At 39.0% G+C, this 22,655-nt stretch overlaps 1 protein-coding gene across 5 annotated transcripts in view; it reads left to right on the top strand.

Annotated features, from left to right (window-relative positions):
- ATG2B (autophagy related 2B) overlaps positions 1 to 22,655 on the top strand; it is a 74,038-nt gene that overhangs the window by 5,408 nt on the left and 45,975 nt on the right. For 4 of the 5 annotated variants that reach the window (XM_030319915.1, XM_030319916.1, XM_030319913.1 and 1 more), the window contains exons 2-12: positions 7,859 to 8,021; positions 11,062 to 11,214; positions 11,667 to 11,769; positions 13,274 to 13,436; positions 14,787 to 14,966; positions 17,984 to 18,080; positions 18,328 to 18,513; positions 19,535 to 19,689; positions 19,783 to 19,888; positions 21,009 to 21,270; positions 22,493 to 22,643. In XM_030319915.1, coding sequence (XP_030175775.1) covers positions 7,859 to 8,021; positions 11,062 to 11,214; positions 11,667 to 11,769; positions 13,274 to 13,436; positions 14,787 to 14,966; positions 17,984 to 18,080; positions 18,328 to 18,513; positions 19,535 to 19,689; positions 19,783 to 19,888; positions 21,009 to 21,270; positions 22,493 to 22,643 — 1,719 coding nt within the window. The remainder of the gene's footprint in view (positions 1 to 7,858; positions 8,022 to 11,061; positions 11,215 to 11,666; positions 11,770 to 13,273; positions 13,437 to 14,786; positions 14,967 to 17,983; positions 18,081 to 18,327; positions 18,514 to 19,534; positions 19,690 to 19,782; positions 19,889 to 21,008; positions 21,271 to 22,492; positions 22,644 to 22,655) is intronic. The other variant, XM_030319914.1, reaches the window with a different exon arrangement.

Raw genomic sequence — 22,655 nt, 5'->3', positions numbered from 1 at the left:
GTCCTGGAGGGTAGACATTAAGACTTTGAAGCCTTTGAATTTCAACCTAATAATCTTTGTTTTGCTTTCCTACTTATACTGGTATAAAGAATAAAATTAATCTTCAGTTCAAGCAGTATTGGTTACTAATTCTTTGCCAGATGGTCCAGTAGACCAGTGTTACCTTCCCTTTATCTATATGCATGAAACTCATTGATAACTAAAAGCTAAATGGCCTTTAAGATAAGAGAAACTCTAAGGTAATCTATAAGACACTTGCTTAGCATTTCAGGTCTCTGCTTTTAGGTTAAGAATTATTCAGTCTCAAGGATATACTTCTATGGGCTAATGAGGAAAATATTTCCTGAGTAGATAGCCTACCTGGCCAAATTGATTCCGTTATCTAAGAATTTTGTCCTACTTGTATACTGTAGTAGACCTTGGAGTTGCATAGAATGAGTGAATTTCTAAGTACCTTATGATATTAGATATAGAGGATTTTGCCCAAGTGCATCTAAGACTGTAGAAGTGTGATCTATTTAAAACATCTTATTTTTAGGGATATTATTTTGTACCTTAGTGGCACTGTTTAAATTCTTGAACTGTTTACTCTCTCTAGAACTATTTCCTTAACCAGATTTCTTTTAATACCATTCTTCAGTGCCGTAATAAAACATCCTGTTCTATTTAAAACAAAATCGAGACAAATGAAAACTTAGTGTTTATTGGGAAGAGAATTCCATCAAAATCCATTTCCTAGATAGTTGTCTAATGTTGACAGATGCCCATGTTACAGGGGCTGTCGTTGCCTGTATACAGTTTAAAACATTTTGGTATATTTTAAGTTGTTTACTTTTATTATATAGCTTACATGCTAATTGTGAAAAATTCAAATGGGAAAGAAATAAAGATGAAATATACATATGTATGTAAAATATATTAAGTATGAACAGCCCTTAATCTCATCTCTCCCAGAGATAACAATATGGTACGCAAATTTCAAACTTTTAATTATGGAAATAACCCATGAAATAAGCCATTCTGAACTTTTTTTGGTCTTATATGATGGGCCTCTTTAGAGTCACACATTCTAAATTTTTCTCTTAGAATTGTTATGAATATATGAAAAACATGAGTAGAGGCATGAATCTTGAATGACCATCGCTTCCTGCACTAGTTTATTGGCTTAATAGGAAATAGTAGAGAAGGCTGTGTTCCTCCTTCCCACCCTGTCCCTGTAGGGGTGAGGAGCAAATGGGAGAGGAAAGAAAATTGAAATTGGGGGGAGAATAAGTTTTAACACTGATTTTAAGGGAACTTCGGAGCATCCAGACAGAGATGCTCAGCAGGCGGTGGGAGCTGTGTGTTGTTAACCTTAAAAATAAAACTGCCAGTTACTTTACCAACAAAAGTTGTTTCTGTTTTTGTTTTTTTTTTTATAGCAGAGAATTGCAATCTGGGACGAGTAAGCTACATTAAAACCCTAGGCAAGTCTGGAGAACAAAGGAGGAGTAAGCTGTTTTACAGAGGAAAGAGGGAAGTTGGGAGGGCCTTTATAAACCAGAAGTCCATTGGAGTAAACTGGAAGTTCAAGGTGGAGTGGCCCTTCTTTGGCTGAGCTGTGAAGTCTCTTCCTGGCTGGGCTGTTGTGGGGGCGGGGAAAGGAGGAAAATTTCCTACCTCCTGTTGGGACAGGACTTAGTAGCTCAGGCAGAAGGGACCTGGAAGGTAGGTCTCTTCTTGTTGGGTCTGCAGCTGACCACCAGCAGTAGGGACTTGAGAACTCTCCCTGCTGGCCTCCCGGCTCCATTTTAAACGAGGTTTCCTTTTATTTCTTTTCACAATATGGATAGTAGGGAGCTGAGGAAGAGCCGGGGCCAAAGATTTGGACGTTATCAGAGTATCAGTAGTGACTAAAACAGCACACAAGGTGTGTGGTTAGTCTGTAGACTAGACTGAGAAACCAAAAAGGCTGAAGATGAAACTTAGGCGAATACCGACATTGAGTGGTGAAGGGTTGGAGAGAAGAGTGAGAGGAAGCATGAAGAGTGGTGAAGAAGCAAAGTAAAGTTAGAATCCCAAAAAGGGAAGTGGCCATAGGAGTTAGAGCTGAGAACTCACGGGGAGGGGAGGACTGCGTATTGTTCATTGTTGTTGGCAGTTCTTTCTGGCAGAGTTAAGAGCGGTGTCACAGGAGCTGAGGGTTAGAAGGCAGGTAGTAGTTGGTGGTGAGGAAATGGCTGCCTTGGCTACCCAGAGAGGATGACTAGAGGGCACAGGGAGTCGAGGTGGGGGATTTTATTCTGCTTCTGAAGATAATAGCGACCGTTTATTAAGCACCTTCCATCTCTGTATACTGTAGTGGGTGCTTTTATGTAGGTTTTCTTGCTCTAAGTTGGGTGCAACCAATTTCCATTTTACCATGAGGTTAAGTAACTTACTCAGGTTTAGGATTAGCAGTGCGGCGAGATTTTAAACCTAAGTCTTTCCAACTCCTATGTGCTTTTTGTACATCACACTGGTTCAAAAGATTCAAGAAAGCAGAGCTTCTAAAAACACTAGCAGCACTGGGTTCACCTGGGAACTTTGGTAACATGCAGACTTGTGGCCCCTTGCCTATAGATTCTTGTTCTAAAAACCCAAGAATCTGCATTTTTAGGAAGCATCCTTCCGGAGTCTGACACCTATTGTCCTTGACTGAAATTTGAAAAACTGGTACAAAGGGATTGAGAAGTTTTCTATCATAGAAAGTTTGTTCTATAAGCCAGCTCCTAAGCCCATGTGCTGTTTTTTTGAGACTTACTGATGTTACTACATCGTTTTGATTTGCCTCTTACATATTTTCACAATGGAAAATTTTGTGTTTCTTTTTTATAGTTTCTGGAGTGATTAATTGAAGAGCTTTTGAAAGTTAACTTTTCTGATCTCAGTTGCCATATCTGGAAAACAGGCACAAAAATACCTAGTTCAGAGGGCTATTGTGATGAGTTAATGCAATAACGTGGGTATGAGATAGTATAGTGCGGTATCCTGTATGTAATAAGTGCTAATCAAGTGTTAATTGGTCCAAGTTGGGTCTTGCTAATTTTAATGCTCTATTTTATCTCTGAATTCTGATGCCTTGGTTTAAACTAATAAGGATATATTTCCTAGTCTTATGGTATTAAAGAAAAACATAACTTGATGTTTTTCTGTCTGCATACTGTCAAACACCCTGGAATCCCTAAGAGTGCTCATCATTGTGCTAGGTAGGCACTGTGGAAGATAAAGAACAGTAGTCAACATTTATAAGGTGTGTACTTGGTATCAGGAACTGTGTTGGTAGCTTTCCATGTTATTACCTCATTTATGCTCACAATAAGTGTATGAAATAGATACCATCCCATTTTATGGATGAGGAAATTGAGATTCAAGAACTTGTCCAAGACCACCCAACTAGTAAGTGATTGAGCTAGGACCAGAACACATGCTCTTTTAAAAGAGTGTCCTTCAAACATTTGCCCAATTTTCTCTTAAAATTTTTGAAAATTTACCATATTCCTTGTGCATTTTAAAACTGACCTAACAGTTTGAGTCCCCTGGGTGGCTTATCGGTTAATCGTCTGACGTCGGCTCAGGTCACAATCCCATGGCTCGAGAGTTCAAGCCCTGCGTCGGGCTCTGTGCTGACAGCTTTGAGCCTGGAGCCTGCTTTGGATTCTGTGTCTCCCTCTCTCCCCTCCCCCGCTTGCACTCTGTCCCTCTCTAAAGTAAACGTTAAAAAAAAATTAAAATTGACTTAACAGTTATGCGTCTGACTTTTGATTTTTGGCTTAGGTCATGATCTCATGGTCCTGAGGTCGAACCCCATGTTGGGCTCTGTTTTGACAGCACGGATTCTCTCTCTCCATTCCGTGTGTGTGTGTGTGTGTGTGTGTGTGTGTGTGTGTGCGTGTGTGTGCGCGCGCTCTCAAAATAAATATTAAAGTAAAATTGACTTAAAAGGTTTTCATTATAAATTTTGATTAAAACAAAAAAGCAATTCACCCAAGAACATTTGAAAATCTAATTGGCTTTTTTAATCAATACATGAATCAGTCAGCACCACACCTAGCTTGTATGGGGAGCTCCAAAGTTGTGCAAAAGGTAAGGTTTTTATAGGAAGGAGGGAGGAGGTTGGGGCAAGAAGTTATTAGCAAAAGAAAAGATTGTTTCAGGCCAGAACTTCTTTCCTTAGGGGAGAAGAAGGGAGAGTCTTAGGTGGATTACCTCATCTTCCTCTAGGGGAGAAGATTACCTCCTTGGTGCCAACCAGAAAATCCAGATTGATTGGCTTAAAATTTCACTCTTGGAGGGGTTGAAACTGCAATTAAGTCTTGATTTGCTGTCCTGGTGGGCGAGTGACGCCACCTTGGCCTTTCGTTTTCTTAACAGCTTAAATAGTTGTAGAGAGTAATCCTGTGTTGTAAATATTGATATAAAAAATATTTTTTTTCACCCAGTAGGATCTAAATATCTACCATTATGCATTTGAAAATGGTTGAACAAGCTCTTCATTAATAGTTGGAAATTTAACATTGTATTTTTTCCCATTGAACTCTTATGTTCATCTTCTGCAAAATTTTATCATAACTGATGTATTTTATGCTTCAGTCTTTTATTGATCATGCTGTAATTTCTCTACAGTAAAAACATGTAACTAAACTGAAAGAGATCATATTTTAAAACTTGCTATCAAGCTTTCTTTTGCATTAAGTAAATATTTCCTTATTCCTGTTTTTTAAATATTTATTTTTGAGAGGGAGAGAGAGACAGAGACAGAGACAGAGAGACAGAGATAGACCGTGAGAGGAGGAGGGCCAGAGAGAGAGAGGGAGACGCAGAATCTGAAGCAGGCTCCAAGCTCTTAGCTGTCAGCACAGAGCCCAGTGTGGGGCTCGAAATGTCAGCACAGAGCCCAGTGTGGGGCTCGAACTCACGACTCGGAACAACATGACCTGAGCTGAAGTCAGATGCCTAACCGACTGAGCCATCTAGGTGCCCCTCCTTATTCCTTTTAAATTCCTTTTAATTCCCATTTTAATTCCTTTAATGATTTCTTCACTTTCTGTTTTTTGAGTTTTATAGTGGTCTTCTTAGTAGTTCTCTAGGCCTTACCATATTAATCTTATCAGTATTTCCTTCAGGTAATCGTTAGGCTTTAAGTGTTAAGATTTTTCCTCTGGATTGTGTTGTTATAAGTGTGCAGTTGATCAAAACGATATGAATATGTTTGAAAAACTAAACTTAAAAATTTCTCTTGGAAATACCTTTCTTAATGATGTGGCTAGGTGGTTTTCCCCCTCTTCCCTGATTAGCTTACGTATCTATAGATGAATATACTTAACTAGAATTTGATAGGGCTCATTATAAATTTCATTCCAAGTTTTTGAAATAGTTACAAGCTTGACAAATGCTGATGTCATAAAGAAATAGATGAGACTTGAAGGGATTTTGCAGTAGCAACATCGCTTAGTTCTTTGAGTGCCATACCAAAAATATGTATAAGATAGGGAAACAATAGCAAACTTAATGCTGGTCCTGCCTGGAGATTTTTATACCCTGGGCGGTGCACGAAGGATGATTCAGGAAGGGAAAAGGTAGGCCTTTTTGGCTAAGTCGGGGCAGGGAGACTGTACAAGGGAATACAGGAGAGGCGATCCAACATGGTGCCACCGTTAAGTACTCTTCTCAGGAAGATCGATCAGCTTTAGAACAGAATATATTTGGAATGTGAGCACCTGGATGTGTTTACCTTAAAACAATCCATGCCCAAGTACTCTTCAGAATTTCTGTCTGTAAGATTACACAAACACCAGCATGGAGAAAGCCTTTTATTTTTTTTTTATAAATTTTTTTTTTTTCAACGTTTATTTATTTTTGGGACAGAGAGAGACAGAGCATGAACGGGGGAGGGGCAGAGAGAGAGGGAGACACAGCATCGGAAACAGGCTCCAGGCTCTGAGCCATCAGCCCAGAGCCCGACGCGGGGCTCGAACTCACGGACCGTGAGATCGTGACCTGGCTGAAGTCGGACGCTTAACCGACTGCGCCACCCAGGCGCCCCGAGAAAGCCTTTTAAAGTGGTAACCTCCAATGACAAAACACGAGCCAGTCCAAATCTCAACAGTCAGTGTTAGGTTGGTAACAAAGAAGTATGACACTGCGGTTACCATGGCACGCAGGAAGTACCACACGTATAAACTGGCATTTAGTGAACGTGTGTTATTTTAATTTAATTTAAAAAGTACATTATCAAGAAATACATTTAATTATTCTGTTACTTATATTTACATCCATCCTGTCTTCCTTCTGTTGTAATCTGGTTTGCCTTACCACGCTATTGAAATTGCTCTCACTGGGATCACCAGTGGCCTAAATATCACAGAATCCGGTGCACATTTAAAAATGTTTGGCCTCTTGTTACCTTTTGTTGCCCGGGACCCCTCTTTTTATAGTGGTCTTTCCGTGATTTTCTGGGAATGTAAGACTTGATTTTCCTTCTTCTCTGTTTGCTTTTTTCTAGTTTGCAGGTGCCTCTTTCATAAAATAATTCTTAGTTCTTAAATGTTGGGGTGCTTATCAGGATTCTGTTGTAGGCCTCTTATCATCTAACTCTACCTAAGTTTCCAAAGGCCCTCTCTCGTCACCCTAGAGCCTCAGCCCAGATGGCTCCCCTGATATCGAGACCAGAATAGCCAGCTGCCTCTGACGTCTCCACCTAGATGTCTGCTCTTGGGAACCGAACTTCTCCGCTTCCTCTAACCTGCTTCTCCAGGTTTTTTCAATGTCAGTAGCACTGTCTAACCAGTTGCCCGGGTCAGCACCCCGGGAGTCATCCTTCAGTCCTTTTTTTTTTTTTATTTCTCATGATGCCAATTCTACTTCCTAATATACTACAAAAATCTGTCCACTTCTAACCACCCTCAGTGTCACTGTCCTCGCCAAACCAATTTCCCTGGCTTCTCTTACTCATAACAACCTTTCTGCCTGAATTTTGCTTTCCTCCAATACATGCTTGGTGTGGTGGCAGAAGTGGTTCGCTAAAAGTTCCAATCTCATCTTGGTCCCCTGCTTGAAATCTTTCAATGGCTTCACTCTGCTCTTGAGATAAATGTCAGACTCCTGTACGTGAATTACAAGGCTGTTTGGACTCCCTCTCCCTTATCTATGTAGCTTTATCTTTGGCTCCTCACCCTAGCACACTGCACTAGAGTCTAGAGTAACTTTTCCTTTTCAAAAAGTCTTGCGTCTCTGACCTCTGCTTTCTCTGAATCCTTGCACACGCCGTAGTCTGTGTGGACCCCTTTGGTTAACTCCTCAGCCTTCTCTGGTCTCACTTTGCAATAGTACTTCCTCTGGTGCCAGGTTGGGTTCTATTATATGCTCAAATATTACAGTGTATTTCCTCTTTCATGTAGCTCATCACATCTTAATTATGTGCGTCTTCCATGGTAAGCTATTTAGTAAATTTCGTGAGGATGGGGAGTCTTTATCTTGGACTCTGCTTTCTTTTTCTTTCATTTTTTTAAAAATAGTTTTTAAATTTTATTTTTGAGCGAGCGAGCACGAGCAGGGGAGGGGCAGAGAGAGAGGGAGACGCAGAATCTGAAGCAGACTCCAGGCTCTGAGCTGTCAGCACATAGCCTGATGTGGGGATCGAACTCATGAGCCGTGAGATCATAACCTCAGCCGCAGTTGGACGCTTAATCGACTGAACCACCCAGGTGCCCCCTCGACTCTGCTTTCTTAATCCCTAGTGTCTGACACCTATATGAGCATATTCAGCATCTTTGAGTAAGTTACCAATTTGGAATTCTTGTCCCTGTGATTTCAAAATGTACATGTTTTTTCTCTTTAGTGTCTCAATGAGATCCTGGAGTCGGCAGATGCGCCTTTAGAAGTCACTGAAGGATTCATACAGTCCATTTCTCTGTCAGTTCCATGGGGCTCCTTGCTACAGGATAATTGTGCACTGGAAGTGAAAGGGCTAGAAATGGTCTTCCGGCCTAGACCTCGCCTAGGTACGTGTGTTGTGTTTGTTTGATTTGTTTCTATTTGTATTCCTCAGAGATTGGGAAAGTAACCTAATTGTATTAAATTCAGTATTTAATTTATTACTTAGCATTGTATTTGTGAGCTTTTCAGTAGATAAAAATATTAGGACTTGGGGGTGTGTGATTTTTACCTTTAGGATTACTTCTCGCCCTGCAGGAACTTTGGTATAATGATGATTTGGTTTAATTATTTGTTACTGATTATCTAAAATGACTCGTGTTTTAAAGATTCGGAGTATTGTGCCAGAAAGAAAGGAATTGCTCAAAGATTGATGGAGAAATGTTAAAAGGACACAGGATTGGGCTTTAGGGGCTCTCATTGGCCAAATCTGGGAATACTTGAGTAAACAAAGAATAATGGCAATAATGGATTATAGCACACTAAATTAAAACAAAATTTCTCTTTAAGTTTATATTGTTATAAATAAGTAATCAGTATGTAAGAGAGTCAGGAAGAAGGGAAAGGTCTTTATTGCACTAGGGTGCCTAGTTCATAGAGTAGAAAAAGATGATAGACCATAACCATGTTTTTGGCCACCATGGCAAAAAAAAAAAAAAAAAAAAAAAACCAAAATACAAAAAAACACTTGATACAGGTGATAATCATCAATGAATTCTAACATCGTTTGGTGAAAGTTGTTGAGGAGCTTTATATTTAGATAGTATCAGCATACCTCCCATCGATTACATATTATTTACAAAGAGAAAAATGTTTCTTTCACAATGAAAGAAATTGACAGTCATCACAACAACCTAGTGATCAAACTTAATCTCGTTGATAGTGGATCAAACCGACATCATGTGTGTCCTGATGTGATGGCTGAGGAGGACACATCATATATGTACCGTTCCTGTTAAAAGTGCTTAATCTGAATCAGATTATAAGGAAGAAGGCAGACAAATCCAAAATAAGGAAATTCTACAGACTCACTGGTTGGTAGTCTTTAGAAGTATCCGTATCACGAAAGACAAGAAAGGTGGAGGAATTGTTCCAGATTAAAAAGACTAAGACACAAATAACTGCAATAGTTAATCCTGTGTTTTTGCTTTTGCTACGAAGGATGTTACTGAGACAGCTAGGGAAATTTGGGTGTGGCCTGTAAGGAAGATAATGTTTTGCCAGGGTTATGTTTCTTGGGAGTGTTATCCTTACTGAGCTTTTGCTGGGGAATGTTCATTGTATTCTTAGGAGTTGTATGCTCAAGTATTTAGGAGTGAGTGTTAGGATGCCTGAGGTTTACCTTCAGATAGTTCAGCAAAAGGATGAGAGTTTGTGTGTATTTGTGTGCGTGTGACACATTCATGATGAGTCTAAGTGAAGGCTGTGTGGGTGTTCATGGTACCATTCTTTCACCTCTTTCTTAGGATTGAAAATTTTCAAAGGAAAACTTGGGGAGGGAAAAGCTTTAAAGTGGTAGTAAGTCATTATTTACAAGTATGTGTGTGTGGTATAGCTTTAATTACATGCGTGATGTTTTCCGACGTATCCAACGTGTATAGTGCTTCTTAGATGCCACATACTGTTCTAAATGCTGTACAAATATTATTTTATAATAGCTCTTTGAAATAGATATTTTTTATTATCTCCATTTTACAGAACAGGGAATTGAAGCAGAGGTAGATTCCAGACTTGTCCAAGGTCACGGCTAGTTAAGTGGGAAGATGGGATCTGAACCCAGGCAACCTAGTTGTGGAGTCCCTGTTCTGAACCACCGTGTGATGTTGTAGCTTAAGATTTTCTACTTCGGAGTGTGTGTGTGGCGTATGTGTATTTTCTAAACCAATAGAGTCGTGACGTGAATCATCTTAAATTCTGAATTTAAATTCTTTCAGTGGCAGGTGATGTTTACCAAGATATACCTGGCGGATTATAAGCCCAAGTGCTGTCCGGAACACCAAAGTTTAAAGTGTACTTCCTGGAATCAGTGGCACCTGTAGTTTGAAAATTGGTAGTCTGTGCATGGAAGTCCTCCTTGATAATGGCATTTAATTAACAGTAATATTTTTTTAACCATGATGACTAGATATAATAGTACTTTCCCTGTGGAAAGTCAAATATTCTCCCTTACTTTAAAAATATTCCATGAGAAGGGCTTTTAAATTCCATTTTTGGAAGGCAAGAATTCTAGTGATCTCTGTCACTTTGTTTTGGAAAACGTAAGAGAGTATGGTGCAGCTCTCTGATGAGGGAAGATCTAGAAAGGATTTTTCCCAGTTCATCTATCCCTCCAAGGATGCTTTTCTATCTTGTCTACATTTCTACTCCCCTTCCAGAGCCTCGGCCGAGTACCAGCTCTGCCAGATTTCCTGTTACATTCTGTCAGTGAGAAGAATTAACCTCTCGATTCAGCTGTGTTTTCTGTTGACACTGCATAGTTGCTTACTAATTCATCTTAACCGCAACATATTTCTTCTATCGTAGGCTCTGGGAGGGCAGAATTAATATTTTTTGGAACCCTTACAGCAGGGTCCGCTAACTCTGGCCTGTAGGCCAAATTTGGTCTGTCTTATTTTTGTAAATTGGTGTAGGAACACTACCATACTCATTCATTTATTCTCTCTGCTGCTTTTGCACCAGAGTGAGAGAGTTGAGTCATCACGGTAGAGACCCAAGGACCCACAAAACCTGAAATCTGTACCGTCTGACCCTTGCCAAAGAAGTTTGCTGACCTCTATTCTATAGACTTTTAAACAGTACCATGCATGCGTTAAATACTTGTTGAACGAATTCGCGAATTAACATTTGGCAGATGTGTATCATTTAATGAGAACACAGGTCTCTGGACATGTGTTCTGTGATCTTTTATTTTTTCTTCCCAGTTATTATAAGGTGGTGGTTGAATCTCTTGCAAGAGTGATTTCTAGAGTATTCTATGCCTAGGGAATATCATGATGCTAAATATCTCTTAGAGGATTAAGAATTCACTTATTTCAAATGTGGCATTTTACGAAATGGCTTTGTTGGAACTATGAGAAGTTATTTAGAATTCATCTATATTTTTTGCAGCAACTGGTTCTGAGCCTATGTATTGGTCAAGTTTCATGACCAGCAGTATGCAGTTGGCAAAAGAATGTCTTAGCCAGAAATTAACGGATGAACAAGGAGAAGGATCCCAGCCTTTTGAAGGACTTGAAAAGTTTGCTGAAACCATTGAAACAGGTTTGGCATTATTGGATATTTTCAAAAATTTTAGATTTTTGTTTTGTTTTTAGTACATTAGTACCTTTTATTTAGTAAGTCTCACATAAGGTAAATCCGTTGGAGTGATTTGTTTTTAAACAGAATTACTGTTCTCACTTCAAAACTTTAGAATTGAGGTTATTTTAAATATTGTATCTGATTTAATTTCATGTCCTTTGTGTCCTAGTTTCTCCTGTTTATTTTATCGTGCTTTTGTAAGGGATTTTAATTCAACAGAGAGTGTTAGCTGTACCCAAGTGTCTGCTGAGATATGACATAGTAGGTGCTCAGTAAGACAAAATATTTATTACCAAACTTAAGGTTTGGGGATCTTTAAGGAAAGACAACTTTTTTGTTTTGTATTCCTTTCATTAGAAGTTTTTATTGAGTATACATATGGTCTCATGTTGACGGTGACCTGTTTACTCTAGTGCTAAGAAGAGTAAAAGTCACTTTTATAGACACTGTCTTGAGAATCGAACACGTGCCAGAAAATTCCAAAACTGGAACTGCACTTGAAATTCGAATAGAAAGGTAAGACTTCTTATCTCTGAGAATAAGTGACCCTATTCTTTTCTTTTATAAATGGTAAGATCTAAGTCTCGCATTAGATTTTATGATGCTTTTAGAGATTAGAGGTGATGCTGTTAATACATGGTATGATTTCACAGTAAAGCACTGCTCTCCAAGATATGTTCTAATCCCATTATTGAAAACTTCAAATGCCAGTTGGGGTATAATTTGTATATAATACTGAATTCAAAGCAAATGGTTCTCTTTTTAGTTAGTATCAAATAAAAATCATGAATAGTTGAGCGCTGCTGAATTTAAGGCACTCCTGGTGGAGTTTTTTCATGTGAGCGATGTGTTGTTTTGGTATGTCTCATTAGTATGAGGGGCTTTTTTGCTTTCCTTTGCTTGGTCTAAGTGCTGCTTTGCATGAAAAAGCTGCTGCTGTTTTCTTTGAGGATTCTGTGAGAGTATCTCAAAGTCAATATGTGTGATAGTGATTTCCTTAAAAATATAGAAACCAGCACTTAGTTTTGTGGTTTTGCCCGCTTGGAACCTTCTAAACAGCTCTGAAGCAGAGATTGATTCATGTACACACTTTTGAGTGTTGATTTGAGGTTGTCACTGTTTGCATGTGTTTTAATGTGCTACGAATGCCTGCAGAAACACACGGGATGAAATATGAAAGACACTTAGTGCTCAGTATACGGCTCTGTCGTATACAGATCTGCCGGGGGCTTTTGCCAGATTTTGAGCAGATACGGTTTCCGTCTTTCACAAAACATCATACGTATTAGTGAAACGGTTATTATTTTTTTTAATATTCATTTATTTTTGAGAGAGAGCGAGCTTGAGCAGGGGAAAGGCAGAGAGAGAGGCACAGAGAGAGAATCCCAAGCAGGCTCCACGCTGTCAGTGTAGAGCCTGACGTGGGACTCGATCTTGCCAACTGTGATTCCATGACCTGAGCCGTTAATCAGGAGTTGGACGCTTAACCCACCGAGCCACCCAGGTGTCCCGTGAAAGTTCTTGTCAACAGGATTTTGAAATTAGGTTGCATTTCCCTGAAATGGTACATTAAAAAGCTACTGAAATCTCACATGTAGAGCATGTAGAACTACTTTCTGTATTTCGTTTAAACTGAACTCCTGGAATGAACAGTCGGAAGAGTTCAAGAAATGCCATTCATGTCAGACACGTGCCTTGGAGCCAAGATAGGTTTGTGAGGGAGCACAGGGATTGTTTTCTGGAGGCGAACTTTAGGCAGTTATTAATCCCGTCTCCCCTCCGCCCGCCCCCCGCCAGTTTAGGACCCCCTAAAATTACCCTTCCTGTGGCTGAGGTCTCTTGGTGAAAACGTCTTCCCGTAGCAAAGCACCGTAATGCTGACCACGTTACCTTTTCTCATTTTCTCAGTTGTGCTAACACTTGAACAATCCTTTAAGTGAAAAGGCTGTGTGTGTTTCTTAGGCTTGCAAGTAGGTTTTCTCCGGAGTGTTGTGCAAATGCTCTTGTTTTGAACGCGCAGGACCGTGTACTGTGACGAAGCTGCTGACGAGTCTGCAGGAATGAACGTGCATCAGCCTACGGCGTTTGCGCACAAGTTGCTGCAGCTCTCCGGAGTGGCCCTCTTCTGGGATGAGTTTTCTGCGTCAGCAAAATCCTCCCCAGTGTGTTCAACTGCACCAGTGGTAAGAAAAACCAAACAAAAAACCAAACGCTAAATCCTAGATTTGTAAAAGGTTTAAATGGGGGCTATTAGGTTTTGCTGGGGTATACAGATCCATCTGATCTGGAAGTTAACACAAATATTCAGTGTTGCCTACCTTTCGGGGTTTTTAAAATACTCCTATTTACGATTGATGCCTTTCCTACCTGTGAGGTGTATAACATAGGATACTGTGTTTTGGGGGAAAGTGGTATGATGACCGCGAATACCATTTTATGATAAAATCCCAAGCAGTGTTCACATTACCTTACATAATGAATAGTGCTGAAAACTTACAGCTTAAAAGGGTTTTATAATTAAGAACTTTTTATTAATCCTTTCTGAGAGTAAAGAGTCCTTTCATAAATCAGTCCTTCCATAATTCATCTTTTGCATTATTTCAGATTTTCATGATTACAGAATGTCTATTTTTTCTTATTGCTATAATTTGAATAGATACTGTGCTTTTTTTCCATGAAGTCCTTTTCCATGATTTGCCTTATTACTACTGTTTCATGCTAGCTATAAGATACTGGTTTATTCATGGTCACGTAATAAGTTTTTCATGTCAAATATTTTACTCTTATGCTGACATTTGTATTTTGCATTTCAGTTTATTTACACTAAGGTATTTTAAAGAATTACTTTATTCTTTTCTTTAATTTTATTTTTTGTTTTTTAAAACTTACATCCAAATTAGTTAGCATCTAGTGAAACAATGATTTCAGGAGTAGATTCCTTAGTGCCCCTTCCCCATTTAGCCCATTCCCCCTCCCACAACCCCTCCAGAAACCCTCAGTTTGTTCTCCATATTTATGAGTCTCTTATGCTTTGTCCCCCTCCCTGTTTTTATATTGTTTTTGTTTCCCTTCCCTTATGTTCATCTCTTTTGTCTCTTAAAGTCTTCATATTAGTGAAGTCGTATGATTTTTGTTTTTCTCTGACTAATTTCACTTAGCATAATACCCTCCAGTTCCATCCACGTAGTTGCAAATGGCAAGATTTCATTCTTTTTGATGGCCGAGTAATACTCTGTTGTATATATATATATACCACATCTTCTTTATCCATCCATCCATCCATCCATAGGTGGACATTTGGGCTCTTTCCAGACTTTGGCTATTGTCAATAGGGCTGCTATAAACGTGGGGGTGCCTGTGTCCCTTTGAAGCATCACACCTGTATCCCTTGGATAAATGCCTAGTAGTGCAATTGCTGGTTCGTTAGGGTAGTTTTAGTTTTAGTTTTTTGAGGAACCTCCATACTGTTTTCCAGAGTGGCTGCACCAGCTTGCATTCCCAAGAATTATTTTATTCTTATTGCCTCATTGTAGGAAACTGAGCCAAAGCTGTCACCTAGCTGGAATCCCAAAATTGTCTATGAGCCACACCCACAACTAACTAGAAATTTACCAGAGATGGCACCCTCTGACCCAGTGCAGATTGGAGGGCTGATCGGTAGGTTGGAGTTGAGTCTCACGTTGAAACAGAATGAAGTACTGCCTGGAGCTAAGGTAAGTGTTTTATTTTCTATAGTAAAACAAAACAAAAGTACAAGCATTCTTTAATCTGTGCAGTGGTCTCACCGATTGGTCACTGGATTGTTCTGTAACTAGGGTGCCCACTCTCCTGGAGTCAGCGTTCTTACTCTCCGCTGGGGCCTCTGTCCTCCCGTCTTAAGGCTCACGTGAGGACTGCCTTTGCCCTTCTGCTGCTGCTTGGGTTTAGCACTGTCTCCTACACTCACTTTCCTGCACTCGAGCGGTTCAGAAACATTCGTTAGTTCAGAAACTAGCAATTTATTAAGGAATCTGTTATCACAAAAGTAAGTTTAGGAGAAGAGATTTGGAAAGCAAGAAGTTGACTGTAGAAGGTGCTTAATTGTATGCATGTAAAAATGCCCACCTTTGTGCATTTTGAACAGAATGACTGTTTTTATGTTGTGGAATATTTATGAAAAGAGATTGATTCCCCCCCCCCCCCCATGGTAACTCATGGCTTTTGTAGAGCTTGTAAAGACAACACCTGTTTTGTAGGGAGCAGTATTGGGCGGTCTGCTGGGGAATCAGGAAGCTTGTGTTTGTGTAGCTGGTTAAAAACGTATTTGTGGCGTGTTATTTTCAAACTTTGAAAACTAATTTGCTATATAATCTGTGTAAAATGTAGTTTAAATTAAGAAGATGTCAGGATTTAGTCATTTTACTCACTGTGCTAACTAGCTGTAGGTGTTTGAGTGCTGTGTGCCAGGCCCTGTGCAACTTCTCGGGGAGATGCAAAGAAGAGTGGAATACTGTCTTCGCCTTAATACAGCGTATAATGAGAGCTATAGAGATTGCTGGGGGGAGGGGCATGGGAGAGGGAGCAACTGAGTGCACGTGAATGCACGTAGGATTTTCAGAGGATTGAAGGATCTCCAGCAACCCGTCCTTGGGTTGGCACTCCTGGCTAGAGGTGGAGGCAGGGGAAGGGGATCATCAGAACCTCAGCCTTCCTATTTCTGAGGACTCCCTCTCCTTCGTTTAGTGCTCTGTCCTACCCTAGGTGCTAGGACCTCCTTTCTCCAGTTCTTAAAAGCCTCTTCATAAAATAACATGAGAAAGCTATAGGTGTGTTTAAACCCTCAGGGAATCCCCCGATGTGCTAAAATCCTTGGGAAACTAACACACTCCTGCCTCTGGGCGGGGTTGGGGGGGTGCATTTACTCTTTCTCTAAGAAGGGAGAACGATAGTAACTTTTATAGTTCTGTTTTGATTAAATATAGTTTTCAGCATTTATATACTTGATCTTTGAGCAGACCCAGACTTTTGCACACTATGTGTTGATTTGCATAAGTGCCTTTTCGATGTTGCTTTTGGACATCTGTGTATTAGGTGACAAATAACACCTGGAATCACTGCATGAGGGTATGATTGCCAGCCAGTGTGTGATATTTGGGGATCTTACTCTCCTCACCTATATGGTAATTGTTTTTGCGGTAGTAACTTGATTTTTGAGTACATATTGTTCTTATTTAATGAAAATGAAGACTAAATGGAGAAATAAAAGTTCTAGATGTTAGCATTGAGAAATGTAAATCTCATGAACAATACAGTGTAGACAAAGATGGCATTGGTTAGGGGTGCTCAAAGTGCCCGATCTTTAGTCCCTCTGATGTTCATTAGACCCACGTCTTTCAACTGTGTGTTCAAAATGTTATGAAAGATATTTTATGTTATTTTATTATTTATTTATTTATTTTAGTTCTCTGAGACTGGTACCCACCCCAAATAGTGTGTAAGCCTTATGGTTCACATACTCAGTTTTAGCACGTACTTTCAGGAATGTGCTATATAAGAACATAGAGGACTTGTATGTATTGAATTTATAGAGATTTCATTTCAGTTACTGTGTCATATTGAGTTTGAAATTATTTGACTTTATTTTTTAATTTTTGCTAAAGTTTGTTTATTCGGAGAGAGAGAAAAAGCATGAGTGGGGGAGGGGCAGAGAGAGAGAATCCCATGCTGGTTGGGGCATAGTGCCCCAGCACTTAAAAAAGCAAAAACAAAAAGTGATAGTGATGATTGTTATTATTGGAGAATGTTGTTATATTCTCAGATCATGGACATTTCTCGGAGTTACTATATAATACAATATTTTTTGTTTTTAGAATCAGAGGAAATTTGTTTTTTCCCCTGGGGAAGGTGCCATTTTCCAAATATAAATGTATTTTATTAATTGAATTCCTTTTAAATTGCAAAATGGCATAAAGATAATGGGAGTGTTAGCATTAGGACTAAGAGGAGGTGAATGAAAAGTAAGGCGGCCATAGCATATTCAACTTTTTAGAATGTGGTGTAGAGAGTGGAGTAATTGTTTTTGTCAGAATATACTCCACGGGAATCAAGACGGGACTGGGTGGGCTCTTATTTCTAGGAGGAAAATTGGACAAAGACTTGGAAAAGAGCAAGGCAGTTCACCTGATCGCCCAACTCCATTGGCATCTCTGCTGTGGCTTATGCTTTCCTACCTAGCGGGGAGTGGGCTTTGTGGAATACGGGGCATCTGGAGGGCACGCTGCTGATAGGCAAGTGTCCCCAAGTGCTGTGCTAGCAAGTGGGCAAACTTGGGAAAGCCAACTTTATTTGCTATTGGTGTGACTCCAGCTTTGAGGATTATGACTCGAGTCTTGAAGTCCTGCTGGGAAGGAAAACTGTACTACTAACTTGATATTCTTTCTTAGTGGCTGTGTCTTAAGGCCTCAAATACCTTAAATACTCTATAGTAAGCTTACAGAGACAAAAAGTGTGACGTTGGACTTGCCAACATGGAATTTCTCGGGACGATTTCCCCTCTTAGAACAACAGTTTGATGGCCTGTAAGTCTTTTTATTTAGATTGTGTGAATTCGTGGATGGAATCTTAGGTAAAAGAATTTAAGACTGACTAATCTGTATTGATCTCCGTGCATTAAAGTATACTGGGATTTGTGGTGATGAGGTTTTAAGAGTGTTTATCCTGAGTGGTTTTGTTTTTGTTTTTTGTTTTGAAGTTGGATATTGATGGACAGATAGACTCTATTCACCTATTCCTGTCACCGAGGCAGGTGCACTTGCTTTTGGATATGTTAGCAGCTATTGCCGGACCAGGCAAGTATGGCAACGGGTTACTCTGTTATTATTTTTAACTTTGAAATTTTTTAGTTAAGATCAAAGATTCTATGATTTCTAGCTAGCTGCTTAAAACTACTGCATAGGTTTCTGATTAATATTAAATAGTGGTAGTTCTGAATTGACTGGCATGAAGTTGCTGTTAGTATTGAACAAGTGGGTTTTGGGAGAGAGATGATTAACTCCAGATTTAATTACTGTTTTGCTTTCCTTTCTATACTTCCAGAAAATTCTAGCAAAATAGGATTAGGTAATAAAGATAGAAAAAACCGACCTATGCAGCAGGAAGACGAATATCGAATTCAGATGGAATTAAACCGGTATTATTTGAGAAAAGATTCTCTCTCCGTGGGTGTATCTTCAGAGCAAAGCTTTTATGAGACAGAATCTGCTCGGACACCTTCTAGCCGTGGTAAGCAACTAAAACCGTTGACACTAGATTCCTACAATGTCATCAAAGAGCAGAGTAAACAATTTGGCTGTTGTGAATGGAGTTTAGTAATGAAAGAACAAAAGAGCTGTGCTATAAGAAGGTTTCAGTTAGTAAGTTGATCTAACCATGTCATTAATTACAGTGATGCACTGGCACATGGACCTTTTTTTTTGATTGTGTAATCTTGTTTCATAAGTCATGATTTATTCTGTTTTTTTTTATTCTAAGGATAGTCAATTCACAAAAATGCATACACAAAAGATAAATTGGGGATAATTATTCATTTTGTCAAATTCTTACATACTTGTATAATGATTTATGGCAGATCCCTTTAGGAACCTTTCTCTACTCTTCTATCAATTATATGTAAATATAGTCTTTACCAACTAAACCTGGCATTTACAGGTGTTTTACAATGTTTATTTAAGCACTAATACCTTAAATAATAAGAATCACTTTAAATACAGAATGTTGAACTAAATAAATTAAAAACTAAGAAATTAAAGTGTATTCAAGCAATTTTGGCCATAACAAACTTCATTCGCCTCAGGGTGAAACAACCTCCAGAAAGAAGAAAGTGAAAGGTAAATAGAATTCTAAATGATATATTCAGGTTTGTTTTTAAAGAAAAAGCTGTATCCATATGAAACCAGATATCGCAAGATCTTCATACTATTTTAAAGTTGGGTTTTAACTCCCAAACTGTCACATGACACCTAAAAATATACCATGTAGTACATGTCATATATTTGGAAAAAAAACAAAAAACCACAAAACAAGTTCCCCAGTAGGATAGCATAACTTTGTTAACTTGTATTTGGTCGAGTTTTTATTATGCCATTTATATCTTGGATCCAAATAAAGTACCCTACTGGAAGTAATGTAAACTTTAGGGCATCGCCGTACTGCAGATAATCTGAAGGAAGAATATGACATTAATACGTGTTAACTTACTATAAAGACATGAATTACACAATTGACAAGGTTTAATTCTCTCTAGAAGAAGAAGTTTTCTTCTCCATGGCTGATATGGACATGTCCCATAGTCTCTCTTCTCTTCCACCCCTTGGAGACCCTCCAAATGTTGACCTTGAGTTGTCGTTAACTAGTACATATACAAATACTCCAGCAGGATCTCCATTAAGTGCTACTGTGGTAAAGTATTATTTAATTGTTACTCTCGGCTTGAAAAGTGGCTTCTAAAATTCTACGCTTTATTCATGTGATTAAAAAAAATTTTTTTTACAGCTTCAGCCAACGTGGGGAGATTTCCTTGATCATCATAAAGAACAGCCAGTAAGAGGGTCAGCATTGCCATCCAACCTGGCGCCCCCACCAGCTTTACAGAAAACTTGTACGTAGCATAAGACATTTGTTGATAGTGCCACTAGAATTTTAAAAAATTTAAAAATTAAAACACATTGTTTCTTTCTTGAAAATGCCATTCTGCCACTGCTTTTCTTTCCCTTCAGAAGATTTTCTTTTGATCTAGGCCATTTAACCAAATTTAGAAAGAAAATGTGAACTTTGTAGTCTTTGTGTATTTAAATATTTTTATTAAAAAGTGCGTGTAAGTTTCATATTATTATCGCAGCTTAGGCGTCTCACCCACCATCTGACGCTTTTCTTGAAAGAGAACCTCAGGTTTGAAATAGACACGAGGCTTACAGGAAAATTTGAGCAACTTGTGGTTGATCTGTGACTTTTCCAATACAGTTTTATCACTGCAAAAGTTTTGTTTCCATGTGTGTGTACTTTTTTTTTTTTTTTTTTAAGATTTATTTATTAGAGCACGAGCAAGGGTGGAGCAGAGAGAGAGAGAAGAGAGAATCCCAAGCAGGCTCCACTGAGCCTGATGCCAGGCTCAGTCTCACAACTGTGAGGTCATAACCTGAGCCAGGATCAAGAGCCAGCTGCTTAACGGACTGAGACACCCAGACTCCCCATTGTTGTTGTTTTTTTTAAGTTTTATTTATTTAATCTCTGCGCAGCGTGAGGCTTGAACTCATAAACCTGAGATTGAGTCCTGTGCTCTACCGACTGAGCCAGCCAGACATCTCCATATGTGTGTCAAGGATCCAGGATATAAAATGCAGAGAGTTAACAGTTTATCTTGTTTAACATCAAATATCATTCAAACTGTCGTGTGATCACCTGTTTTTTAAAACTAACACAAGTAGGGGAGCCTGGGTGGCTCAGTCGGTTAAGCGTCCGACTTCAGCTCAGGTCATGATCTCATGGTTTGTGAGTTTGAGCCCCGCATTCGGGCTCTGTGCTGACAGTTCAGAGACTGGAACCTGCTTTGGATTCTGTGTCTCCTACTATCTCTGCCCCTCCCCCACTCTCTGTCTCTCAAAAAATAAATAAACATTGAAAAAAATTTTTAAACTAACACGAGTAAATGTTTTATAATTTTGATATAATGGATTATTTTTAAGTATTTTATGTATCTCATTTTAACCCATGTGTTCCAGCTCTCCCATCTAGATCTGTTTCAGTGGATGAATCCAGGCCTGAACTTATTTTTAGACTAGCTGTGGGAACCTTCTCCATCTCTGTGCTTCACATCGATCCTTTGTCTCCACCTGAAACGTCATTGAACCTTAATCCATTGACACCTTTGGCGATAGCTTTTTTTACTTGCATAGAAAAGATTGACCCAGCAAGATTTTCAGCAGATGATTTGAAGTCTTTCCGAGCAGTATTTGCCGAAGCTTGCAAACACGATCACCTTAGGTAAATTCTCTCGTATTTATTAATGCTCCTTGGAAAAGAACCGGATGATGTGGGCTTTTGTGTCTACCTATCACCATTTGTTTTTCTAATTCCCATTTTACTTGGAAACGAGGGAATGAGTGAGGTTTCTTTCAGTGCTGCAGACATGCTTACCATAGAATCTCTCGTTCAGGTTAGTTGCCACGTGAAACAATTCACATAGAAGATTGAGATAATCTGGAGTTTTCTCTGCTCTTGACAAGTTTTTTTGACCACATTTGGCCAGTTAAAATAGTGACACCATTATAATCCTAAAAATAGTTCCTACTGTCAGGGGCTCAGCAGAGATGGCAGTGGTGGTAGGAGTGGAGTGAGTTCATGAGAAGGGATGTGCCCCAGTCCTCTGCCGTGGGGAGGGGGACAGCACCAAGGCTAATCTTGAGCCTGGATCCTGCACTTTCAACTTCTGCTTTAAAAAATTAAAGCCGTCCAAATAGCCAATGATCTTTTCATGAGTTGAGTCCTACTAGGTGAGGAGATGATTAAATTTGTAAGTATGATATTCTTAATATGTAAATATTGTTTCACAAAGTGATCTTTCATATTGTAAATGATAGTTTAGGCACATACATTAGTATTTTTAGAAAACAGTTTGGCCTTTTATTTTAACTTTAAGTATTAACAGTTACTATACAGAGTAGTTTTTATACATAGCAAAAGAAACTCTATGGTGAGGACCATAGTATTTATAATAAAATTGTAAAAACCTCTCCCCACCCCCATTTTTGACAGGGTTTCAAATATATGCCAGTAGGAAATATAAGAAAAGCAGCAACAACTGGAAACGAGCTTACACTTGAGATCCACTGACTGAAGTTTTAAAAATATTGCATGAGGCTTTTAGACAGTTTTAAGAATCTATTACGTATATTTTACAGATATGAAAGTTTTTGTCCACTGCAGTGTAAATTTTAAAATGTCAAAGAACAAAGGTCAGTGTTGGGAAATAAATATATCCTGGATAATTTCCTGATGATGGAACTGCTTTCTTATGTCAGGGAATGGGAAATTTGAAGCAGTCTTGCTGGTTAATACCCTTAGGAATATTAGTTATCACTAACAACTTGAACTTGTCAGGATAGGTGGATAATTGTGCTTTAACAACACTTGTGTACTCTTCTTTAACACATTGGTTAATCTAGAAGTACATGAATACTCTTAAATGCTTCATTTTTTATAATAGATTTATAGGTACTGGCATCAAAGTGTCCTATGAACAAAGACAAAGATCAGCTTCCCGATACTTTAGTACGGATATGTCCATTGGGCAAATGGAACTTTTGGAGTGCCTGTTTCCAACTGATTTTCATTCTGTTCCTCCTCACTACACAGAGGTAAATGCTAGA

Source organism: Lynx canadensis, chromosome B3, assembly GCF_007474595.2.
Source record: "Lynx canadensis isolate LIC74 chromosome B3, mLynCan4.pri.v2, whole genome shotgun sequence".
NCBI classification, from domain to species: Eukaryota; Metazoa; Chordata; class Mammalia; order Carnivora; family Felidae; genus Lynx; species Lynx canadensis.
This window is presented reverse-complemented; position numbering and strand designations above follow the sequence as displayed.